Source organism: Xiphias gladius, chromosome 23 (assembly GCF_016859285.1).
Source record: "Xiphias gladius isolate SHS-SW01 ecotype Sanya breed wild chromosome 23, ASM1685928v1, whole genome shotgun sequence".
Lineage (NCBI taxonomy): Eukaryota > Metazoa > Chordata > Actinopteri > Istiophoriformes > Xiphiidae > Xiphias > Xiphias gladius.
Genome location: NC_053422.1, coordinates 15962765 through 15986765, shown reverse-complemented (window position 1 = coordinate 15986765; position 24001 = coordinate 15962765). Strand labels below are relative to the sequence as shown.

General features: G+C 42.8%; 1 protein-coding gene across 1 annotated transcript; it reads left to right on the top strand.

Annotated features, from left to right (window-relative positions):
- The first annotated feature begins 7024 nt into the window (after positions 1-7024).
- Positions 7025-22726, top strand: LOC120785721 (protocadherin Fat 4). Its single transcript, XM_040120595.1, is given in 7 exon segments — positions 7025-8832; positions 8834-9425; positions 9942-9954; positions 10161-11797; positions 11799-12621; positions 13670-16101; positions 22251-22726. Coding segments are annotated over 7 exon segments (7455 nt in total). The 3' UTR covers positions 22401-22726.
- Positions 22727-24001: the final 1275 nt, after the last annotated feature.

Below are 24001 nucleotides of genomic sequence, written 5' to 3'. Positions count from 1 at the left end.
CTCACTGCGTAAACCAGTATCTAGTTTATTTCATCCCACCTCCATGTCCATGCTGTTCTCCATCAATCCAGAGAACGGTAGCTGAAAACTTTTGACTATGAGATCCATCGAGGCCAGAGACTCTGGCTCTCCTCCACTCAGCAGTAACGTGACCGTCCACATCATTATTGTGGACCAGAACGACAACGCTCCGGTTATCGTCTCTCACGGCTCGGTGGTGGAGGACAAGATCCCCAGATCCACCGATAAAGGCTCCCTGGTTGCCAAGGTGATAGCCTTAGACACCGACTCGGTGCACAACTCTCGGATTACCTACCAGTTTCTACAGGTGACTGACGCCACCTTGTTCAGTCTGGACCAGTACAACGGAGAGATCCGGACCATGAGGATGTTCAGTTACAGAGATCCGCGCCACCAGAGACTGGTTGTTGTTGCCAAGGACAACGGGGAGCCTGCTCTCTCTGCTACAGTCACCATCAAGCTGTCCACAGTGGAGACCGCCGTTAAGGCCTACTCTGACATGACTGAGGTGCCTCTGGAGTATGACATCTTCTCAGACCTAAACCTGTATTTGGTGATCGGTCTGGGCTCGGTGTCGTTTCTCCTGCTCATCACCATATTGGTCACCATCGTGTGCAGGAACAGTGTGATCAGTGAGAGGAACTCCACCATCGCAGATTCCACCTTGGTCTCCAACGATGCCTACTGGTACAGTCTGTTTCTAGCAGAGACCAGGAAAGGAAAGCTGGTGGTCAGACAGCCTCTGCCAAAGGGCTCCAGGTACATCGTGTCCAGTTTACCAAGAGGCACAGGACTGACAGAGACTAGTGACTCGGCAGCTTCCACTCTGCAGGTAGGAATACACAGACATTTGTTTTTATATTTATCATTTTTCAGTATTTAAGTATTAATTTATTTTGTATTGGAGAAATTTTTAAGTAATTAAACTTCATTAGTTAAACTAACAAAGGGTGTCGATAAATCTGATTATTCTTTTCGCCGATACTCAATTTAAACTCGCATTGATACTAATACACGACATTTTAAGGTCATGTTAAACTTAGCTAAGAGTCTTGAAAAACCTAAAGGGTGGCGCTGTTTTGTCAGTAAAATGCCAGCCAATGAACGCCATGACAGTGAATCGTTGTCATTAGAGCAGATCGTGAATCAACCGGAGAGCTCCGTGGTGCTGAAACACCGCTCCCAAAACGCGTCCGTCCTTTTAGTGCTGAAATCTCCTCGGGATTAAAATCGTGTGAATATGTTTTGGATCAGAACCATTACAACACAATTCACTGCTATTGACAAATCTACATGATAAAGACTGAACTGCAGTCAACACGCACAGAGCAATGCCGTCCTTTGTGACAATGGAGTCTTGCAAAAGGTACGTGCTGCTCATTGTTCTCGTTCTTTTTTCTTTCGTTCGTAACATATCGACCTCAGTGAATCATTATTCAATACCAGAGGAAATGAAAGAAGGGTCAGTTGTAGCAAACCTTGCTACTGATCTCAGCCTGGATGTGAAAACACTGAATCAGAGGAAGATGCGTCTTGACCTCATTGCAAACAAGAAATATCTGGATGTGAACAAAGAGACTGGTGAGCTGTATATTGTTGAGAAGATTGACAGAGAATATATTTGTCCTGCAAAGTCGTCTTGCTATCTTCGGCTGGAGGTCATACTAGAAAACCCAGTACAATTTAACATAAAGTAGAAATCTGGTTGGATATGAACGACAACCACCCGGAAATATCTATCAAGTCATTTCAGAGTCCAGTCAGTGAAAACATAGAATTGGACACAGTGATAGCTGTAGTTAGTGTCAGTGATAAAGACTCAGGGGACAATGGAGTGGTGGATCTTCATATTCCAGGTAATATGCCTTTCAAACTGAGAGAATCCTCCGATAACTATTATGAATTAGTGGTGTCAGAGCCGTTAGACCGTGAGAAGGTCGCAGAATATGACATCACTTTCACTGTCACAGACAGAGGTTCTCCTCCTTTATCTGACAATGAAACTATGACTTTAGAGCTGCTGGATGTTAACGACAATGTTCCACAGTTCCCGCTGTCGTTTTACACCATACGTGTAATGGAGAATAACGCACCCGGGGCCTTGCTGAGTTCACTCACGGCGTTTGACCCCGACCTCCATGAAAACCAGTATCTAGTTTATTTCATCCTAGAGAAGGAGATAGCCAACACCTCCATGTCCATGCTGTTCTCCATCAATCCAGAGAACGGTAATCTTTACGCGCTGAAAACTTTTGACTATGAGATCGAGAAGGAGTTTCTTTTCCACATCGAGGCCAGAGACTCTGGCTCTCCTCCACTCAGCAGTAACGTGACCGTCCACATCATTATTGTGGACCAGAACGACAACGCTCCGGTTATCGTCTCTCCGTGGCGCGCACACGGCTCGGTGGTGGAGGACAAGATCCCCAGATCCACCGATAAAGGCTCCCTGGTTGCCAAGGTGATAGCCTTAGACACCGACTCGGTGCACAACTCTCGGATTACCTACCAGTTTCTACAGGTGACTGACGCCACCTTGTTCAGTCTGGACCAGTACAACGGAGAGATCCGGACCATGAGGATGTTCAGTTACAGAGATCCGCGCCACCAGAGACTGGTTGTTGTTGCCAAGGACAACGGGGAGCCTGCTCTCTCTGCTACAGTCACCATCAAGCTGTCCACAGTGGAGACCGCCGTTAAGGCCTACTCTGACATGACTGAGGTGCCTCTGGAGTATGACATCTTCTCAGACCTAAACCTGTATTTGGTGATCGGTCTGGGCTCGGTGTCGTTTCTCCTGCTCATCACCATATTGGTCACCATCGTGCTCAAGTGTCAGAAACCCAAGGCCAGCAAAGCGGCTCCTCCCTGCAGGAACAGTGTGATCAGTGAGAGGAACTCCACCATCGCAGATTCCACCTTGGTCTCCAACGATGCCTACTGGTACAGTCTGTTTCTAGCAGAGACCAGGAAAGGAAAGCTGGTGGTCAGACAGCCTCTGCCAAAGGGCTCCAGGTACATCGTGTCCAGTTTACCAAGAGGCACAGGACTGACAGAGACTAGTGACTCGGCAGCTTCCACTCTGCAGGTAGGAATCCGTTACACAGACATTTGTTTTTTATATTTATCATTTTTCAGTATTAAGTATTAATTTATTTTGTATTGGAGAAATTTTTAAGTAATTAAACTTCATTAGTTAAACTATCAAAGGGTGTCGATAAATCAGATTATTCTTTTCGCCGATACTCAATTTAAACTCGCATTGATACTAATACACGACATTTTAAGGTCATGTTAAACTTAGCTGAAAGAGTCTTGAAAAACCTAAAGGGTGGCGCTGTTTTGTCAGTAAAATGCCAGCCAATGAACGCCATGACAGTGAATCGTTGTCATTAGAGCAGATCGTGAATCAACCGGAGAGCTCCGTGGTGCTGAAACACCGCTCCCAAAACGCGTCCGTCCTTTTTAGTGCTGAAATCTCCTCGGGATTAAAATCGTGTGAATATGTTTTGGATCAGAACCATTACAACACAATTCACTGCTATTGAAAATCTACATTATAAAGACTGAACTGCAGTCAAAACGCACAGAGCAATGCCGTCCTTTGTGACAATGGAGTCTTGCAAAAGGTACGTGCTGCTCATTGTTCTCGTTCTTTTTTCTTTCGTTCGTAACATATCGACCTCAGTGAATCATTATTCAATACCAGAGGAAATGAAAGAAGGGTCAGTTGTAGCAAACCTTGCTACTGATCTCAGCCTGGATGTGAAAACACTGAATCAGAGGAAGATGCGTCTTGACATCATTGCAAACAAGAAATATCTGGATGTGAACAAAGAGACTGGTGAGCTGTATATTGTTGAGAAGATTGACAGGGAATATATTTGCACTACGAAATCGTCAGCTTCATGCTACCTTAAACTGGAAGTCATACTAGAAAACCCAGTACGAATTTTTAACATAGAAGTAGAAATCTTGGATATGAACGACAACGCCCCACAGTTTCGGAGAGACGTCATACATTTGGACATATCTGAATCGACGCCAAAAGGAGAGAGATTCTCTCTCAGCAATGCAGTTGATCCTGATGTTGGAAGCAATTCAGTGAAAACATACCGTCTGAGTGAAAGTGAACATTTTAATATTGAAGTTCAGACAGGAAGAGATGGGTCGAAGTTTGCTGAATTAATCTTGACAGTGACATTAGACCGGGAGCAGCAGGGTGTTCATAATTTAATACTTACAGCTGTAGATGGAGGCAAGCCTGCTCGTTCTGGCACTGCCAGTGTTATTGTTCGAGTATTGGACACCAATGACAACGCTCCTGCTTTTGACAAATCGATCAATACTGTTAAAATAATGGAGAATTCTCCCATCGGAAGCCTTGTCATTCATCTCAATGCAACAGACTTAGATGAGGGGTCAAATTCTGACTTAACTTATTCATACAGTTTATATACATCAGAGAAAACGCAAGAAACGTTTAATCTGAATCCTTCCACTGGTGAAATTACCGTCAAGGGAATGCTAAACTATGAGGATTTCAGGATTTATGATATGGAAGTTATAGCAACCGACCATGGAGCCAATAGTTTATCAGGACAATGTACCATAAAGATTCTGGTTGAAGACATGAACGACAACCACCCGGAAATATCTATCAAGTCATTTCAGAGTCCAGTCAGTGAAAACATAGAATTGGACACAGTGATAGCTGTAGTTAGTGTCAGTGATAAAGACTCAGGGGACAATGGAGTGGTGGATCTTCATATTCCAGGTAATATGCCTTTCAAACTGAGAGAATCCTCCGATAACTATTATGAATTAGTGGTGTCAGAGCCGTTAGACCGTGAGAAGGTCGCAGAATATGACATCACTTTCACTGTCACAGACAGAGGTTCTCCTCCTTTATCTGACAATGAAACTATGACTTTAGAGCTGCTGGATGTTAACGACAATGTTCCACAGTTCCCGCTGTCGTTTTACACCATACGTGTAATGGAGAATAACGCACCCGGGGCCTTGCTGAGTTCACTCACTGCGTTTGACCCCGACCTCCATGAAAACCAGTATCTAGTTTATTTCATCCTAGAGAAGGAGATAGCCAACACCTCCATGTCCATGCTGTTCTCCATCAATCCAGAGAACGGTAATCTTTACGCGCTGAAAACTTTTGACTATGAGATCGAGAAGGAGTTTCTTTTCCACATCGAGGCCAGAGACTCTGGCTCTCCTCCACTCAGCAGTAACGTGACCGTCCACATCATTATTGTGGACCAGAACGACAACGCTCCGGTTATCGTCTCTCCGTGGCGCGCACACGGCTCGGTGGTGGAGGACAAGATCCCCAGATCCACCGATAAAGGCTCCTGGTTGCCAAGGTGATAGCCTTAGACACCGACTCGGTTCACAACTCTCGGATTACCTACCAGTTTCTACAGGTGACTGACGCCACCTTGTTCAGTCTGGACCAGTACAACGGAGAGATCCGGACCATGAGGATGTTCAGTTACAGAGATCCGCGCCACCAGAGACTGGTTGTTGTTGCCAAGGACAACGGGGAGCCTGCTCTCTCTGCTACAGTCACCATCAAGCTGTCCACAGTGGAGACCGCCGTTAAGGCCTACTCTGACATGACTGAGGTGCCTCTGGAGTATGACATCTTCTCAGACCTAAACCTGTATTTGGTGATCGGTCTGGGCTCGGTGTCGTTTCTCCTGCTCATCACCATATTGGTCACCATCGTGCTCAAGTGTCAGAAACCCAAGGCCAGCAAAGCGGCTCCTCCCTGCAGGAACAGTGTGATCAGTGAGAGGAACTCCACCATCGCAGATTCCACCTTGGTCTCCAACGATGCCTACTGGTACAGTCTGTTTCTAGCAGAGACCAGGAAAGGAAAGCTGGTGGTCAGACAGCCTCTGCCAAAGGGCTCCAGGTACATCGTGTCCAGTTTACCAAGAGGCACAGGACTGACAGAGACTAGTGACTCGGCAGCTTCCACTCTGCAGGTATGGAGACTTTTGTTGATTCAACACCTGTGTCGGCCGTAATACCCCAATCATACTTTCAGTTTCATTGACGGACGCTTCTCAATACCAATTTATGTAATTTGCTAAGTTTTTCGGAAAATTGTCGTCTGTTAGCACTGCAGTCGAGAATAAATACATAGGCTTGCCTACTCAATCATAACGCCACTATGCTTATTTCCTCGTTTTTTACGCAACAGAGGTTGATGCTATATTTTTGATAGTAACATTTGTGTGGTGACATTCAATTTACAATATTAATAGAAATTGTAATGTATTAATACATGTTTTTAGAGTGAATCACCCAGCGGTTTTTCTTCTCAACTTTTAAAAACTAGAATTTCTCATTCCTGTCTTTTATTACCCAGGGGTTTTCTTACTGAGCATAGCAATGGACGATTAAATGTAATAAGACTAGAAATACAAACAAAACAAACAAACAAACAAACAAACAAAAAACAACGTAAATTTTCTCACAGAGAAGGTCATGATTTGATACTAGGGTAATCCTGTTAAAACGTCAAACAACCCACGTAAAAGAGAACAAAAGAATTTCCCAAAAATAGCATACTGAAACTTTCAAGCCTGCAAACCAACGAAGTTAAACGATTTTAAAGGGAATTTCGTATTTTAAAGCATATGGTACGGTTGATGCTGACTCCTGGCACAAAAACAGTCGTTTAAATTTCCATGTGTCAACATCGATGAGACGGTCTGTTTTTTGCACCCAGCGTCGCTGTTCCCCAGTCACATATACTTCTGTGACATCATGGTCGCCATGACAGTCATCCACTAACTGAAACCGAGAAGACGGCAAATGCACAGCATCTGGTGCTGAATGGATTTGGATTCTAAGGGTTTTTCGGTGTCTGTACCTAGATTTGCGTTTGGGAATTTGACTGAAGCTTCACAGTAGTCCTAAATACTGCGCGGAAGGGTTTACAGTACCCCGAAGAAAACAAAGATCTAGGGCAACAATGGAAGGTTTTATCTGTGCTCAACATTGGAAAAGGTATGTGTCGGCAATTCTTCTTTTCGTTGCCACCTTAAAGTCCACGTCAGCTGTAACACACTATTCTGTTCCCGAGGAACTCGAAGAGGGCTCTGTCGTCGCAAATTTAGTTGGAGATTTGGGACTAGATGTGAAGACGTTGGTCGAACGGAAAATGCGCATAGAGATCATTGCCAATAGGAAATATCTGGACGTGAACAAAGAAACGGGAGAGCTGTACATTGTTGAACGTATTGACAGAGAGTCTCTCTGTCCCGCCAAGACATCCTGTTATCTGAAAATGGAAGCAATAATCGAAAACCCCAAAAGGATATTTTACATCGAATTGGAGATAATGGACATAAATGACAACGCCCCTCATTTTAGAAGAGACACCATAGATTTAGATATTTCAGAAGCTACGCAGCCTGGTGAGCGCTTTTCTGTGAGTAATGCCGTTGACCCAGACGTTGGTTCAAACTCTGTGAAAACATACCGCTTGAGCGAAAGTGATTATTTCACAACCGAGATTCAAACGGGAAGAGATGGGTCAAAATTTGCTGATTTAATCCTGAAAAAGAAATTGGACCGGGAGCTGCAGGCTGTACATAATTTAATACTTACAGCAGTAGATGGCGGTATGCCGTCTCGTTCTGGTACTGCCAGCATTATTGTTCATGTTTTAGACACAAATGACAACGCCCCTACATTTGAAGAAGAGAGCTACCACATCAAGGTAATGGAAAATTCTCCCATCGGAAGTCTTGTTATTCATGTCAATGCAACAGATCTTGATGAGGGGTCAAATTCCGATTTAATATACTCGTACAGTTTGTATACATCGGAAAAAACGCAAGACACGTTTAATTTAAACCCAAATACGGGTGAGATTACTGTAAAAGGAGTGTTAAATTATGAAGATGTCAGAATTTATGATATGGAAGTGATAGCATCTGATAAAGGAGCCAGTGCTTTATCAGGACAGTGTAAACTGAAAATTCTTGTAGAGGACATGAACGACAACCACCCAGAGATTTCCATCAAATCATTTCAGAGTCCAGTCAGTGAAAACATAGAATTGGACACAGTGATAGCTGTAGTTAGTGTCAGTGATAAAGACTCAGGGGACAATGGAGTGGTGGATCTTCATATTCCAGGTAATATGCCTTTCAAACTGAGAGAATCCTCCGATAACTATTATGAATTAGTGGTGTCAGAGCCGTTAGACCGTGAGAAGGTCGCAGAATATGACATCACTTTCACTGTCACAGACAGAGGTTCTCCTCCTTTATCTGACAATGAAACTATGACTTTAGAGCTGCTGGATGTTAACGACAATGTTCCACAGTTCCCGCTGTCGTTTTACACCATACGTGTAATGGAGAATAACGCACCCGGGGCCTTGCTGAGTTCACTCACTGCGTTTGACCCCGACCTCCATGAAAACCAGTATCTAGTTTATTTCATCCTAGAGAAGGAGATAGCCAACACCTCCATGTCCATGCTGTTCTCCATCAATCCAGAGAACGGTAATCTTTACGCGCTGAAAACTTTTGACTATGAGATCGAGAAGGAGTTTCTTTTCCACATCGAGGCCAGAGACTCTGGCTCTCCTCCACTCAGCAGTAACGTGACCGTCCACATCATTATTGTGGACCAGAACGACAACGCTCCGGTTATCGTCTCTCCGTGGCGCGCGCACGGCTCGGTGGTGGAGGACAAGATCCCCAGATCCACCGATAAAGGCTCCCTGGTTGCCAAGGTGATAGCCTTAGACACCGACTCGGTGCACAACTCGGATTACCTACCAGTTTCTACAGGTGACTGACGCCACCTTGTTCAGTCTGGACCAGTACAACGGAGAGATCCGGACCATGAGGATGTTCAGTTACAGAGATCCGCGCCACCAGAGACTGGTTGTTGTTGCCAAGGACAACGGGGAGCCTGCTCTCTCTGCTACAGTCACCATCAAGCTGTCCACAGTGGAGACCGCCGTTAAGGCCTACTCTGACATGACTGAGGTGCCTCTGGAGTATGACATCTTCTCAGACCTAAACCTGTATTTGGTGATCGGTCTGGGCTCGGTGTCGTTTCTCCTGCTCATCACCATATTGGTCACCATCGTGCTCAAGTGTCAGAAACCCAAGGCCAGCAAAGCGGCTCCTCCCTGCAGGAACAGTGTGATCAGTGAGAGGAACTCCACCATCGCAGATTCCACCTTGGTCTCCAACGATGCCTACTGGTACAGTCTGTTTCTAGCAGAGACCAGGAAAGGAAAGCTGGTGGTCAGACAGCCTCTGCCAAAGGGCTCCAGATACATCGTGTCCAGTTTACCAAGAGGCACAGGACTGACAGAGACTAGTGACTCAGCAGCTTCTACTCTGCAGGTATAGAAAAAGAGCAATTACACACGGATACACAGAGATTTACTTACTGAGCCTGACAAATTGAGTTTGATAAATATTCAACCTTATACTCTGCTGGTATTAATAAGTGTTTTTCTATATAGCATCCATCTGGTTCCGGGATATATTTATTGAACAAAACAATATATTCCTCTAATTTTGTTCTGCGCATTTTTATATACACCTTTTAAGGGCTTTAACCTACTACTTATGAAAACCAGTTTTAAAATTCATCATTCCTTACAATAAACACCTCCAAAAACCAAAAGCAAAAATCACCTGTCCAATGGTTCGTTTTAAAATAACTTCTATCCAGATTCTGCTCATCACTGCGTAAATCCCGTTTTAAGCACGCTCTCCTTAAGCAATATTTTCACCATAGCTTTGCAAAAGTCGAGTGCTATAAAATATCTTTACGGCTTAATTCTATTTATTTTCACGAAGAATTATAGACATCTTTTAAATATTAAGATTTCAGTCTCAGATTTTCGATTACAGCTAGTGCCAGCAGGTCTTGACGCAGAGCGTCGCTCTTCGCCACAAAAAAACAAAGTCTTTGTGACGCAACTGCGGCGAGACAGTTGTTGAAAGAAACAGAACGGCCATTTCTGGAAGACTCCCTTTTCAGGAATGCCACGGTTACAACATAATCACTCGTTTTGGCATTTTCACAGAGTATCGCCGCTTTGAAATTGATATATCCATTCTGATTATTAGAAGACATTTTAATTGCCAATGAAAACGAACTAGTGACGATGGATTTTAAATTCCGCCACCGGCTTTGCAGAAGGTATGTCTCGCTGTTTATTTTGTTATGTGTACCAATCTCTACTACAACTGCCGTTACGCACTACTCAATTCCAGAAGAGATGGAGCAGGGATCTGTGGTTGCTAATCTAGCATTGGATTTGGGTCTGGATGCAAAAGCCTTGGGTCGCCGCAAAATGAGACTGGATGTCATCGCTAACAAAAGATATCTTGACATCAACAAAGAAACAGGAGAGCTATTCGTTGCTCAAACGATTGACCGGGAATATCTATGCAACAGTAAGAATCCATCGTGTTTTATTAAAATGGATGTAACGATTGAAAATCCGATTCGACTGTTCAACATTGAAGTTGAGATAATGGACATTAACGACAATGCACCGAATTTTCGCAGGGATAAAATGCATTTGGACATATCCGAATCAACCTCACCAGGGGAGCGCTTTTCACTAACCAACGCCATTGATCCCGATTTTGGTTCGAACTCAGTAAAAACCTATCATCTTAGTGAAAGTAAACATTTTGACATTGAAATTCAGACCGGGAGAGATGGATCAAAGTTTGCTGATTTGATACTGACAAAAGCTTTAGACAGAGAGCAGCAGAATGTTCATAATCTAATACTGACTGCTGTGGACGGTGGAGTCCCCACGCGCACGGGTACAGCCAGCATCGTTGTTCGCGTGCTCGATGTGAACGACAACGCCCCTTCATTTGACAAAGACAAATACTTCGTAGATGTGATGGAAAACTCCCCGATTGGAAGTCTAGTAATCAAACTGAACGCCACTGATTTAGATGAAGGGTCCAATTCTGATATTGTTTATTCATATAGTTTGTATACATCGGAGAGAACGCAAAATATATTTAACCTGAATCCAGAAAACGGTGAAATCAGAGTGAAAGAGATGATTAATTATGAAGATATTAAACTTTATGAGATGGAGGTTATTGCCAGCGACAAGGGGCCTAATCCCTTATCTGGACAGTGTAAACTGACAATACAGGTGACAGACATGAATGACAACCACCCAGAGATTTCCATCAAATCATTTCAGAGTCCAGTCAGTGAAAACATAGAATTGGACACAGTGATAGCTGTAGTTAGTGTCAGTGATAAAGACTCAGGGGACAATGGAGTGGTGGATCTTCATATTCCAGGTAATATGCCTTTCAAACTGAGAGAATCCTCCGATAACTATTATGAATTAGTGGTGTCAGAGCCGTTAGACCGTGAGAAGGTCGCAGAATATGACATCACTTTCACTGTCACAGACAGAGGTTCTCCTCCTTTATCTGACAATGAAACTATGACTTTAGAGCTGCTGGATGTTAACGACAATGTTCCACAGTTCCCGCTGTCGTTTTACACCATACGTGTAATGGAGAATAACGCACCCGGGGCCTTGCTGAGTTCACTCACTGCGTTTGACCCCGACCTCCATGAAAACCAGTATCTAGTTTATTTCATCCTAGAGAAGGAGATAGCCAACACCTCCATGTCCATGCTGTTCTCCATCAATCCAGAGAACGGTAATCTTTACGCGCTGAAAACTTTTGACTATGAGATCGAGAAGGAGTTTCTTTTTCCACATCGAGGCCAGAGACTCTGGCTCTCCTCCACTCAGCAGTAACGTGACCGTCCACATCATTATTGTGGACCAGAACGACAACGCTCCGGTTATCGTCTCTCCGTGGCGCGCACACGGCTCGGTGGTGGAGGACAAGATCCCCAGATCCACCGATAAAGGCTCCCTGGTTGCCAAGGTGATAGCCTTAGACACCGACTCGGTGCACAACTCTCGGATTACCTACCAGTTTCTACAGGTGACTGACGCCACCTTGTTCAGTCTGGACCAGTACAACGGAGAGATCCGGACCATGAGGATGTTCAGTTACAGAGATCCGCGCCACCAGAGACTGGTTGTTGTTGCCAAGGACAACGGGGAGCCTGCTCTCTCTGCTACAGTCACCATCAAGCTGTCCACAGTGGAGACCGCCGTTAAGGCCTACTCTGACATGACTGAGGTGCCTCTGGAGTATGACATCTTCTCAGACCTAAACCTGTATTTGGTGATCGGTCTGGGCTCGGTGTCGTTTCTCCTGCTCATCACCATATTGGTCACGATCGTGCTCAAGTGTCAGAAACCCAAGGCCAGCAAAGCGGCTCCTCCCTGCAGGAACAGTGTGATCAGTGAGAGGAACTCCACCATCGCAGATTCCACCTTGGTCTCCAACGATGCCTACTGGTACAGTCTGTTTCTAGCAGAGACCAGGAAAGGAAAGCTGGTGGTCAGACAGCCTCTGCCAAAGGGCTCCAGGTACATCGTGTCCAGTTTACCAAGAGGCACAGGACTGACAGAGACTAGTGACTCAGCAGCTTCCACTCTGCAGGTATGCGAAAACTTCAGTTAAACACGTTTTAGTACAGACGTCCTCTAACCATATTCATTAAATAAAGCCACAAATAATCGTGCACATGATTACATTTTATAACAGTTGTTCTTTCGTTATTGCAATGTTATAGATTCCGACTTACCATTCCTTTCAGGATCCATCTAGCTGTATTGCCATAGGTATCCAAACTCTTAATATTTAGATTTCATTAATGTTTTATGAATGAGTAAAGAAACATATTTACCGTCTTCTTACTGGTTGTAATGGAAGTTGAAATCCAGATATAATTTAACGAGATTACGACTCTTTAATTTTAATTTTAATTTTTTTTACACAAGATAAATCACTGGATATTTGCAACATTTGTGACTTCTATAAAATCATTTTTTCTCGCATACTGTACATAGGTACGGTTTAAATTGGGGACTGCATAGGTATTGAGAAAAAAAAGGTTAATATAGAATAAAATACTTGTGTAAAATATCTTATTTTAGCATAATAGAACGGTTTTACGCACACAAATTGGCGCATAAAGGTCAAATACAAAGGCAAGGGCTTTAACATCATTTATCTGCAGTGATAGAATATTATGTATTATACGCAGAAGCATAATAAAATAACAGTACATTACTCGTAAAAATAATACAACAATAAACTATTAAAACTTGCAGTTGTTGTCCCTGCACCCCTTGGAATTTTTAGATCAAAACCCAGGCGAAAAAAATAAGTCAAATATCTGATTACACTTTGTCTTTTAGCCAAAATTAAAAGTTCACACACAACCCATCTTTGTCTAAGGAAACTCTTAAATCGTCGACATTTTATGGGCCGCAAAGGCTCACAAAGGACTATTCACGTCGCTGCTCTCCACAAAAACATACTCACCGATGAAGTCATCGTTGTCAAGATAGTTGATTGGAAGCTGGGCAGGCCCACATATTATACGTAAATCTCTGCTGATATCAGTATAAAGAAACGTTTTCAGTGAAGAGCCTCGTTGCTTTTCATAACTGAATAAAAAGGACTGTTTCTCCTGGCTCCACCACACATCACATTTCAAGGTTTTCAATACGGATTCTTCTCAATGGCTCATCACACTCGTCAGTATTCCCGCAGACGGTACGTTTCCGTATTTCTTTTTCTTTCTGCCATCGTGAACACGGTTTCCACCGTCACCCATTATTCTGTCCCCGAAGAAATGGAGGAAGGCTCCGTCGTTGCTAATTTGGCAACTGATTTGGGATTGGACGTGAAGAGTCTGAATAAAAGAAAAATGCGCTTGGACGTTGTAGCAAATAAAAAATATCTTGACATCAACAAGGACACGGGAGAGCTGTTCATTTTAGAAAGGATAGACAGAGAATTTTTGTGCCCATCAAAAACAACCACGTCTTGCTTTCTTAAATTGGACGCAACGATTGAAAACCCAATACGAATGTTTAATATCGAGGTCGAAATCATGGATATTAATGACAACGCTCCTCATTTCCGGCGAGGAACAATGCATTTGGACATCTCTGAATCAAGCCCCATTGGAGAGAGATTCTCACTGAATAACGCTGCAGATCCAGATGTTGGAACGAATTCTGTTAAAGATTACCACCTGAGCTCAAGCGAACATTTTGCGCTTGAAATTCAGACCGGGAGAGATGGGTCAAAGTTTGCCGATTTGATACTGACAAAAGCTTTAGACAGAGAGCAGCAGAATGTTCATAATCTAATACTGACTGCTGTGGACGGTGGAGTCCCCACGCGCACGGGTACAGCCAGCATCGTTGTTCGCGTGCTCGATGTGAACGACAACGCCCCTTCATTTGACAAAGACAAATACTTCGTAGATGTGATGGAAAACTCCCCGATTGGAAGTCTAGTAATCAAACTGAACGCCACTGATTTAGATGAAGGGTCCAATTCTGATATTGTTTATTCATATAGTTTGTATACATCGGAGAGAACGCAAAATATGTTTAACCTGAATCCAGAAAACGGTGAAATCAGAGTGAAAGAGATGATTAATTATGAAGATATTAAACTTTATGAGATGGAGGTTATTGCCAGCGATAAGGGGCCTAATCCCTTATCTGGACAGTGTAAACTGACAATACAGGTGACAGACATGAACGACAACCACCCAGAGATTTCCATCAAATCATTTCAGAGTCCAGTCAGTGAAAACATAGAATTGGACACAGTGATAGCTGTAGTTAGTGTCAGTGATAAAGACTCAGGGGACAATGGAGTGGTGGATCTTCATATTCCAGGTAATATGCCTTTCAAACTGAGAGAATCCTCAGATAACTATTATGAATTAGTGGTGTCAGAGCCGTTAGACCGTGAGAAGGTCGCAGAATATGACATCACTTTCACTGTCACAGACAGAGGTTCTCCTCCTTTATCTGACAATGAAACTATGACTTTAGAGCTGCTGGATGTTAACGACAATGTTCCACAGTTCCCGCTGTCGTTTTACACCATACGTGTAATGGAGAATAACGCACCCGGGGCCTTGCTGAGTTCACTCACTGCGTTTGACCCCGACCTCCATGAAAACCAGTATCTAGTTTATTTCATCCTAGAGAAGGAGATAGCCAACACCTCCATGTCCATGCTGTTCTCCATCAATCCAGAGAACGGTAATCTTTACGCGCTGAAAACTTTTGACTATGAGATCGAGAAGGAGTTTCTTTTCCACATCGAGGCCAGAGACTCTGGCTCTCCTCCACTCAGCAGTAACGTGACCGTCCACATCATTATTGTGGACCAGAACGACAACGCTCCGGTTATCGTCTCTCCGTGGCGCGCGCACGGCTCGGTGGTGGAGGACAAGATCCCCAGATCCACCGATAAAGGCTCCCTGGTTGCCAAGGTGATAGCCTTAGACACCGACTCGGTGCACAACTCTCGGATTACCTACCAGTTTCTACAGGTGACTGACGCCACCTTGTTCAGTCTGGACCAGTACAACGGGGAGATCCGGACCATGAGGATGTTCAGTTACAGAGATCCGCGCCACCAGAGACTGGTTGTTGTTGCCAAGGACAACGGGGAGCCTGCTCTCTCTGCTACAGTCACCATCAAGCTGTCCACAGTGGAGACCGCCGTTAAGGCCTACTCTGACATGACTGAGGTGCCTCTGGAGTATGACATCTTCTCAGACCTAAACCTGTATTTGGTGATCGGTCTGGGCTCGGTTTCGTTTCTCCTGCTGATCACCATATTGGTCACCATCGTGCTCAAGTGTCAGAAACCCAAGGCCAGCAAAGCGGCTCCTCCCTGCAGGAACAGTGTGATCAGTGAGAGGAACTCCACCATCGCAGATTCCACCTTGGTCTCCAACGATGCCTACTGGTACAGTCTGTTTCTAGCAGAGACCAGGAAAGGAAAGCTGGTGGTCAGACAGCCTCTGCCAAAGGGCTCCAGATACATCGTGTCCAGTTTACCAAGAGGCACAGGACTGACAGAGACTAGTGACTCAGCAGCTTCCACTCTGCAGGTATGGGGAAAAATATATTTAACTTTAATTCCACACAACTGTACTTAGCGAACATCCATCAAACCAACTCATAAGGGACCTTTTTGTAATGTCAGCACTTGAGAATTTGTACTCACCTCTTCACTTACTTTAAGTTATGATGGATATAAAAAATTGTCCTTGTGTACATTAACAACATGTTAGATAAGCCTTCTTACACTTGCTGGCATTTAATTTTAGTTACATTCGCTATAATCTCGTGATATTTTAAGAGCAATTTAATAAATACTGTATATTTTCCCTTTCCTGAATAGAGTTTCCATGTTATTTCAGCATGAATTTTTCTGCATATATTAGGTAGTGGAAGGAGAAATGAGGGATGATGTGAATCACACTGATGTTACATTATACACAAAGTAATGATCAATGGAATTTATTGATCACAGACCTGCAGAAACTTTTGTTTTCATCTTGTTTGGCATTGTTTTTACGCACAGATACCCATGCATAATACTCGCAGAACACAAAGGCAAGAGGATACAGTGGTACACAAATTGCTGCCTTCACAACCACTGTACACAAGTGTAACATAAAACAAAAACAAAAAAACAAACAAACACAATATTTATATAGAACTGCAAAAATACAACGGACGGGAACTGAAAATCATTCAGAATTCCATGGCATGACCCAGTTGCTGAAGTCAGCTTCTGATTCAGCAGTGGATGTGAAAGTTAAGTGATACTTAACTTATAGAGATGAGTGATCAATTCTTTTTTGCACCTCTTATCGTTGCGAAAGTGTGTTAGACATTTTAGGTAAAGGCTTAAGGCTGTCTGAAACCCACTTACTAATCTGAGGAACCTTGAATGAACTGGTCAAATCTGGACTAGATCATCCAAGAGAAGCTAATGACCTTTGCCAGTCACCTGACCTCGCACCGGCTTGCTGACATGATTCTCATTACCCCATTATCCAAAGAGTCTATACTGTAGTCCTGCACAGCAGTCTAGTCATTTGCCACACTCTATATTGTGTCACCTAGTCGTAGCGTTGCCTGCCTGCAATTATGATTTTGAACTATGCTTGTTTTTTTTTAGATTTTTGCCTGCCTGCTTTAACCCTTTACCTATTTAACCTGCTGGTGTCCTGTGTTTGCCTGCTGAGGAAATCAACTCGGTTTTTAATGCTCCTGCTTTTTGAGTCCGTGAGTCTGCTTTTAGGTCAAAAGCAGAATTTCTCGGTTTCCATTCCTCTCGCTATCATTACTGCTAAAAAGTACTGCTACACAACTTTTGGTTGTATTCCTAATATAACTACTGCTGTTACTATTGTTCCCTGCATACCTACGTAACCCTTTAACTACCACTAAAACCTCCATTAGAAGGTCTGTCTTGTTTCTCCCAGCTATCCTCCTGCTCCTGTGCGATTAACTGTCATTTGTATGTTCTGCTTTTGTCTCAATTTCCTTTCATGTGTGTCCCTTTTAAACTCTGTACATTTCCGTCTATCTTACTTTGTTACCTCTTCCTTTGTTTTTCCTTCCTACACTTTATCTCCTCTTTTCCCTATTCCTGCATTTATGTCACTCACTCATATGCATAGCTTTGACCCTGTTCCTGTTGTCCTTTATGTCATGTTACTTTTCCCTATTTACTTCCCTTGTCCCCTCTAATTTCCTTATTATTTTTTCCCAGTTCTCTTTGCTTTTCCCATTTACTTGTCATTTACTAATGTTTCTCCCTGCCTTTCCTTCACTCTATGTACTTCCTTCCTCTCTCCCACTTTTCTTCTGCCCCTCCTTTCCATTTACCCCTCACCATTTAGTCATTTTATATTCTTTCTGCTCCCCATAGAAAACGCACTGAATATACAGGTTTAGTGTATCAAATTTGTTCACAACATATGCCATGTACCAGGCAGGACCGACCTGACCCAAAACCAAGTGTTTCTCGAACCAAACCACTACAATTCATGCAGTTCCTGCAATGGATAAGTTGTTGCAGAGGATACAGTCTTCTTTTCTACGTTTAAGTAGTGGTGTGGAAGTGAGAAAAAATAAGTTAAGACACGTTTATGTTATTTGATACCAAGATATCTAATGTAACCTGTTATTATTTTTTAGGTAGAGTATGTTTTAATTTTTAATTGCAAAGATACTTTTTCAAAAAACTGTTCTTATATTCTAATAATACACAAGTCTACCAGGTGGATATAAGTTGAAACTGCTGTTGACCTGCCTCTGACAGCAACTCATTTAGGGTTTATTTGCGTCAGAAGATACCATGGTGCAAACTTTAGCAGAGAGGGTGTCACAGCTGTCGAGAAAGTATGACAGGTATTTCACTATCCTGTCCAGCTGGGTGTCATCATCAATGATGACTGGGACCCACCGTTCTTCAAACGTCAGTTGGACTGGCCTTCACCAGAGACAATGGCCTTAAAAGTATGAATTAGGTTAACTCAAATCTTAATAATTATTCCGTCCTGCCTCCTTTTCCAGGACAACAGGGCCACAGTAGTGGGCCCAACCTTGCCGCTAAAATACTTATCTCCTAGTCAGCCGACTCCATAAGTTCCAGTGACAGGAAGAGAGCGGAATTCCCCCAACTGTGGCTTGCTCTCTACTGTGGACAAGTTTGGCTTTAACACTCATCATTGTAACTCGCTTTAATTTTCAACCAACATGTACTGTTGCAGCTTGCTGTGGAAACTGATGGGACGGATGCCAATGAGGCTATGGCTCACCCTCAAATGACAGCCATCATACAGTACTTTGGTATAACGGCTGTGCTGGTATGCACTGTAAAGTATTCCCTCTGTTGTAGTATAGTATAGTAAATTTGAGCATGATGGAGAGTCTAGCAGAAGAGACCAAGACTTACATATGGAAGAAAATAATTCCAGCAAATTGAAACGTTATCACTATATTAACCTTAATGCAGTTTTTATATAGAAACTGGAAATAGACTCGGTAACAAACGTATATTAATTGTTTGTGTTTTTGTGAGTATCCTTTCATGTATTACATTTTATTACATTATGATACATGATCAATGGATCAGGTTAAGTGTATGCTCCTGGATATGGTTAATTGTCTTTAGCTACAAATTTTTTTTTTTTTTTTATCTGGACCTGGTCTGATGTGATCTAGATGTGAAAATGCAGTGATATCTCCGCCTGTTTTGCATTTTCACAAATAGAATAAAGGTTTCAAAAAATAGAAAGCGGCTTCCAGACAGCCTCAAGACTTCACTTCAAATGTCTTACAAGCTTTCAAAACAGTAAGAGGTGCAAAAAAAAAAAAAAAAAGGAGAATCGGTCGCTCAGTACTGGTGGTCAAGTTTTCCTTAACTGCCGAATCGGAAACTCACTTCAGCGTCGTGTCCCGCCCAGGAAATAAAGGTTTAGAGGTCAGAAAACAAAATGTCACCAAAACACTTATTTCCAGTTTTCTTAAACTGTGATCAAAATTCAGTCGCACTCTATCTTAGTTTGAAACAAGATTATTGTTTGAAAAAGTTGCAAAGACTCATAAAAGACTATTTTCGTCGCTGCTCTCCACGAAAACACACTCTGATGAGATCATCGTTCTCACTGTAGTTCATTGGAGGAATAACAGTTAGAGGTGGCATTAAATGCACGTCACTCCTCGTCTACGCACAGAGGGGCGTTTTATTGTAAGATCATCGGTCCGTTTGTTCACTAAACAAGAGGACGATTTATCCACGTTTCCGAACATTTCAATACTTTACATGCACAATCTTCATGATGGCGCGCGATATACTGCAGTTACGTGGGAGACGGTTCTTTTCCGTATTTCTTTTTCTTTCTGCCATCGTGAACACGGTTTCCACCGTCACCCATTATTCTGTCCCCGAAGAAATGGAGGAAGGCTCCGTCGTTGCTAATTTGGCAACTGATTTGGGATTGGACGTGAAGACGCTACAGGGAAGGAAAATGCGCTTGGACGTTGTAGGCAACAAAAAATATCTTGACATCAACAAGGACACAGGAGAGCTGTTCATTTTAGAGAGGATAGACAGAGAATTTTTGTGCCCCTTAAAAACAACTACATACTGCTTTCTTAAGTTGGACGCAACGATTGAAAACCCAATACGAATGTTTAATGTCGAGGTCGAAATCATCGATATTAATGACAACGCTCCTCATTTCCGGCGAGGAACAATGCATTTGGACATCTCTGAATCAAGCCCCATTGGAGAGAGATTCTCACTGAATAACGCTGCAGATCCAGATGTTGGAACCAATTCTGTTAAAGATTACCACCTGAGCTCAAGCGAACATTTTGCGCTTGAAATTCAGACCGGGAGAGATGGGTCAAAGTTTGCTGATTTGATACTGACAAAAGCTTTAGACAGAGAGCAGCAGAATGTTCATAATCTAATACTGACTGCTGTGGACGGTGGAGTCCCCACGCGCACGGGTACAGCCAGCATCGTTGTTCGCGTGCTCGATGTGAACGACAACGCCCCTTCATTTGACAAAGACAAATACTTCGTAGATGTGATGGAAAACTCCCCGATTGGAAGTCTAGTAATCAAACTGAACGCCACTGATTTAGATGAAGGGTCCAATTCTGATATTGTTTATTCATATAGTTTGTATACATCGGAGAGAACGCAAAATATATTTAACCTGAATCCAGAAAACGGTGAAATCAGAGTGAAAGAGATGATTAATTATGAAGATATTAAACTTTATGAGATGGAGGTTATTGCCAGCGATAAGGGGCCTAATCCCTTATCTGGACAGTGTAAACTGACAATACAGGTGACAGACATGAACGACAACCACCCAGAGATTTCCATCAAATCATTTCAGAGTCCAGTCAGTGAAAACATAGAATTGGACACAGTGATAGCTGTAGTTAGTGTCAGTGATAAAGACTCAGGGGACAATGGAGTGGTGGATCTTCATATTCCAGGTAATATGCCTTTCAAACTGAGAGAATCCTCCGATAACTATTATGAATTAGTGGTGTCAGAGCCGTTAGACCGTGAGAAGGTCGCAGAATATGACATCACTTTCACTGTCACAGACAGAGGTTCTCCTCCTTTATCTGACAATGAAACTATGACTTTAGAGCTGCTGGATGTTAACGACAATGTTCCACAGTTCCCGCTGTCGTTTTACACCATACGTAATGGAGAATAACGCACCGGGGCCTTGCTGAGTTCACTCACTGCGTTTGACCCGACCTCCATGAAAACCAGTATCTAGTTTATTTCATCCTAGAGAAGGAGATAGCCAACACCTCCATGTCCATGCTGTTCTCCATCAATCCAGAGAACGGTAATCTTTACGCTGAAAACTTTTGACTATGAGATCGAGAAGGAGTTTCTTTTCCACATCGAGGCCAGAGACTCTGGCTCTCCTCCACTCAGCAGTAACGTGACCGTCCACATCATTATTAGGACCAGAACGACAACGCCCGTTATCGTCTCTCCGTGGCGCGCACACGGCTCGGTGGTGGAGGACAAGATCCCCAGATCCACCGATAAAGGCTCCTGGTTGCCAAGGTGATAGCCTTAGACACCGACTCGGTGCACAACTCTCGGATTACCTACCAGTTTCTACAGGTGACTGACGCCACCTTGTTCAGTCTGGACCAGTACAACGGAGAGATCCGGACCATGAGGATGTTCAGTTACAGAGATCCGCGCCACCAGAGACTGGTTGTTGTTGCCAAGGACAACGGGGAGCCTGCTCTCTCTGCTACAGTCACCATCAAGCTGTCCACAGTGGAGACCGCCGTTAAGGCCTACTCTGACATGACTGAGGTGCCTCTGGAGTATGACATCTTCTCAGACCTAAACCTGTATTTGGTGATCGGTCTGGGCTCGGTGTCGTTTCTCCTGCTCATCACCATATTGGTCACCATCGTGCTCAAGTGTCAGAAACCCAAGGCCAGCAAAGCGGCTCCTCCCTGCAGGAACAGTGTGATCAGTGAGAGGAACTCCACCATCGCAGATTCCACTCTGGTCTCCAACGATGCCTACTGGTACAGTCTGTTTCTAGCAGAGACCAGGAAAGGAAAGCTGGTGGTCAGACAGCCTCTGCCAAAGGGCTCCAGATACATCGTGTCCAGTTTACCAAGAGGCACAGGACTGACAGAGACTAGTGACTCAGCAGCTTCCACTCTGCAGGTACAAATGACACTTCAATACAGTTCAAATAAACCCTTATTTTTAGCTTTATTCATGTGCCAAAAAATATATTGCCTATTGTCAACACAGTTCACACTGCAATATTTCATTACTGATCATTGGCATAGTTTTTTGTTTTTTTTTGAGTGAATATTGTTTGAGGCAAGTATTAGTGATTAAAAAAGAATAATTGTAACATGTTTTGCAGTTTACAATGGGAAATTTCATTCCAAAAAAAAAAAAACAACAAAATGACGAAAACAGTATAAATATTTGGCATCAGTGGATTAGAAGCACATACATCGTTTTTTCTCTACCTCTGATGTTGTCTGTGATTGTTTTACACCTGTAAGTATACTGGTTTCAATTTTCATGTGTGTGTGGCCTCTTCACACAGTGGCTGACCCTTTACTGCCATAACAAAAAAGTCTGACATCATTTAATCTCTCTTTATGGTGCATTAAAAATTCCATTAAAAGTTCTGTTGTTTCTTTATTTAACGAGTATCTCCTAAAAAATTAGCTCAACTCTCAATGTCACCCTCATAATATAACCAGTGGAAAAGCCATACCTTTGCTGACCTAGTTCAAAAATTGAAATTAGACTTTAATTTATACTTTAAGCAAAGAGTCACCAGCAAAAGAACAAATATAACATTTAGTAACAACCAATCTGAAGAAAAGATTGAAAATGAGAGGATACACCTTTGCTTCATAAAATATCTTACAACTGTTTGTATTTTAAGTTTTGCTTTCGTTTTATAGAGTGGGACTTGCTGAAACGGTTTCTCAATTGTCACTGCTTTAGAGACATTTTTGCGTGACTTCGGTTTGTGGCCTCATACCAGTGGAATGGTTTTGTCTTCACTGTTATATTCATTGCAAATGAAAACACAGTCAAGTCCAAAGAAAAACAGAAACATAATACACAAAAAGCCCTTTATAAGACTTTTTTCAAACAATGAAAGTCTGAATATAGAATCTTAACTAATGACTGTTCATTCTTTGTCATATACACATACCAGTAGTGCTGCATAGCATTTAAACCACTAATGAAAAAAAGAATGCACTGCAATGTTTGTCTGTCCTGGACAATGACAGAAACAACACAGTGTGGTGCATTTCAGCACACGAGCTCTGCTACCTTTTTGTCGTGAATGTCTCCTGTCACTTTCAGAAATTAGAGGTCAAGCACAGAGTCTGCAGGATTGGAGAGTCAGGAATTGAGTAGGGACTTTTTTGTGCTCTGCATCATCACAGGACAGATCTAAAATGCAGAAAGCTGATCCGACAGTTAAAAATGACTTTTTTTTCCAGCGTATAATGTAAGTTGATACCATGAATGTTAATCTATCTATCTATCTATCTATCTATCTATCTATCTATCTATCTATCTATCTATCTATCTATCTATGATGGTAAGTATGCTGATGGAAGAACAAACAATTATATAGCTAAATGTAAAACTGGGTTTTAAACCACTTACATAAGACTACTTGTAACAAGTATCTGTTAAAGCGTGACACTAATCATGCTTAATTGTGTATTTCAAAGATAATGTTTCATTCATAGTGCCTCAAGACCAGCTCTGTGATCATAGAATACATACACAAATAATCCTTTTCTGTGCTTGCAATGACCTGACCATTGAATTGCTTGTTTTTTTTCTCCCCACTCTAAAGTACCCTAAATGAGGGAAGTCCACTCTGCAGTTGGAGGTATGCAGGAGTCTCACTCCCCCGCCCCGGATGC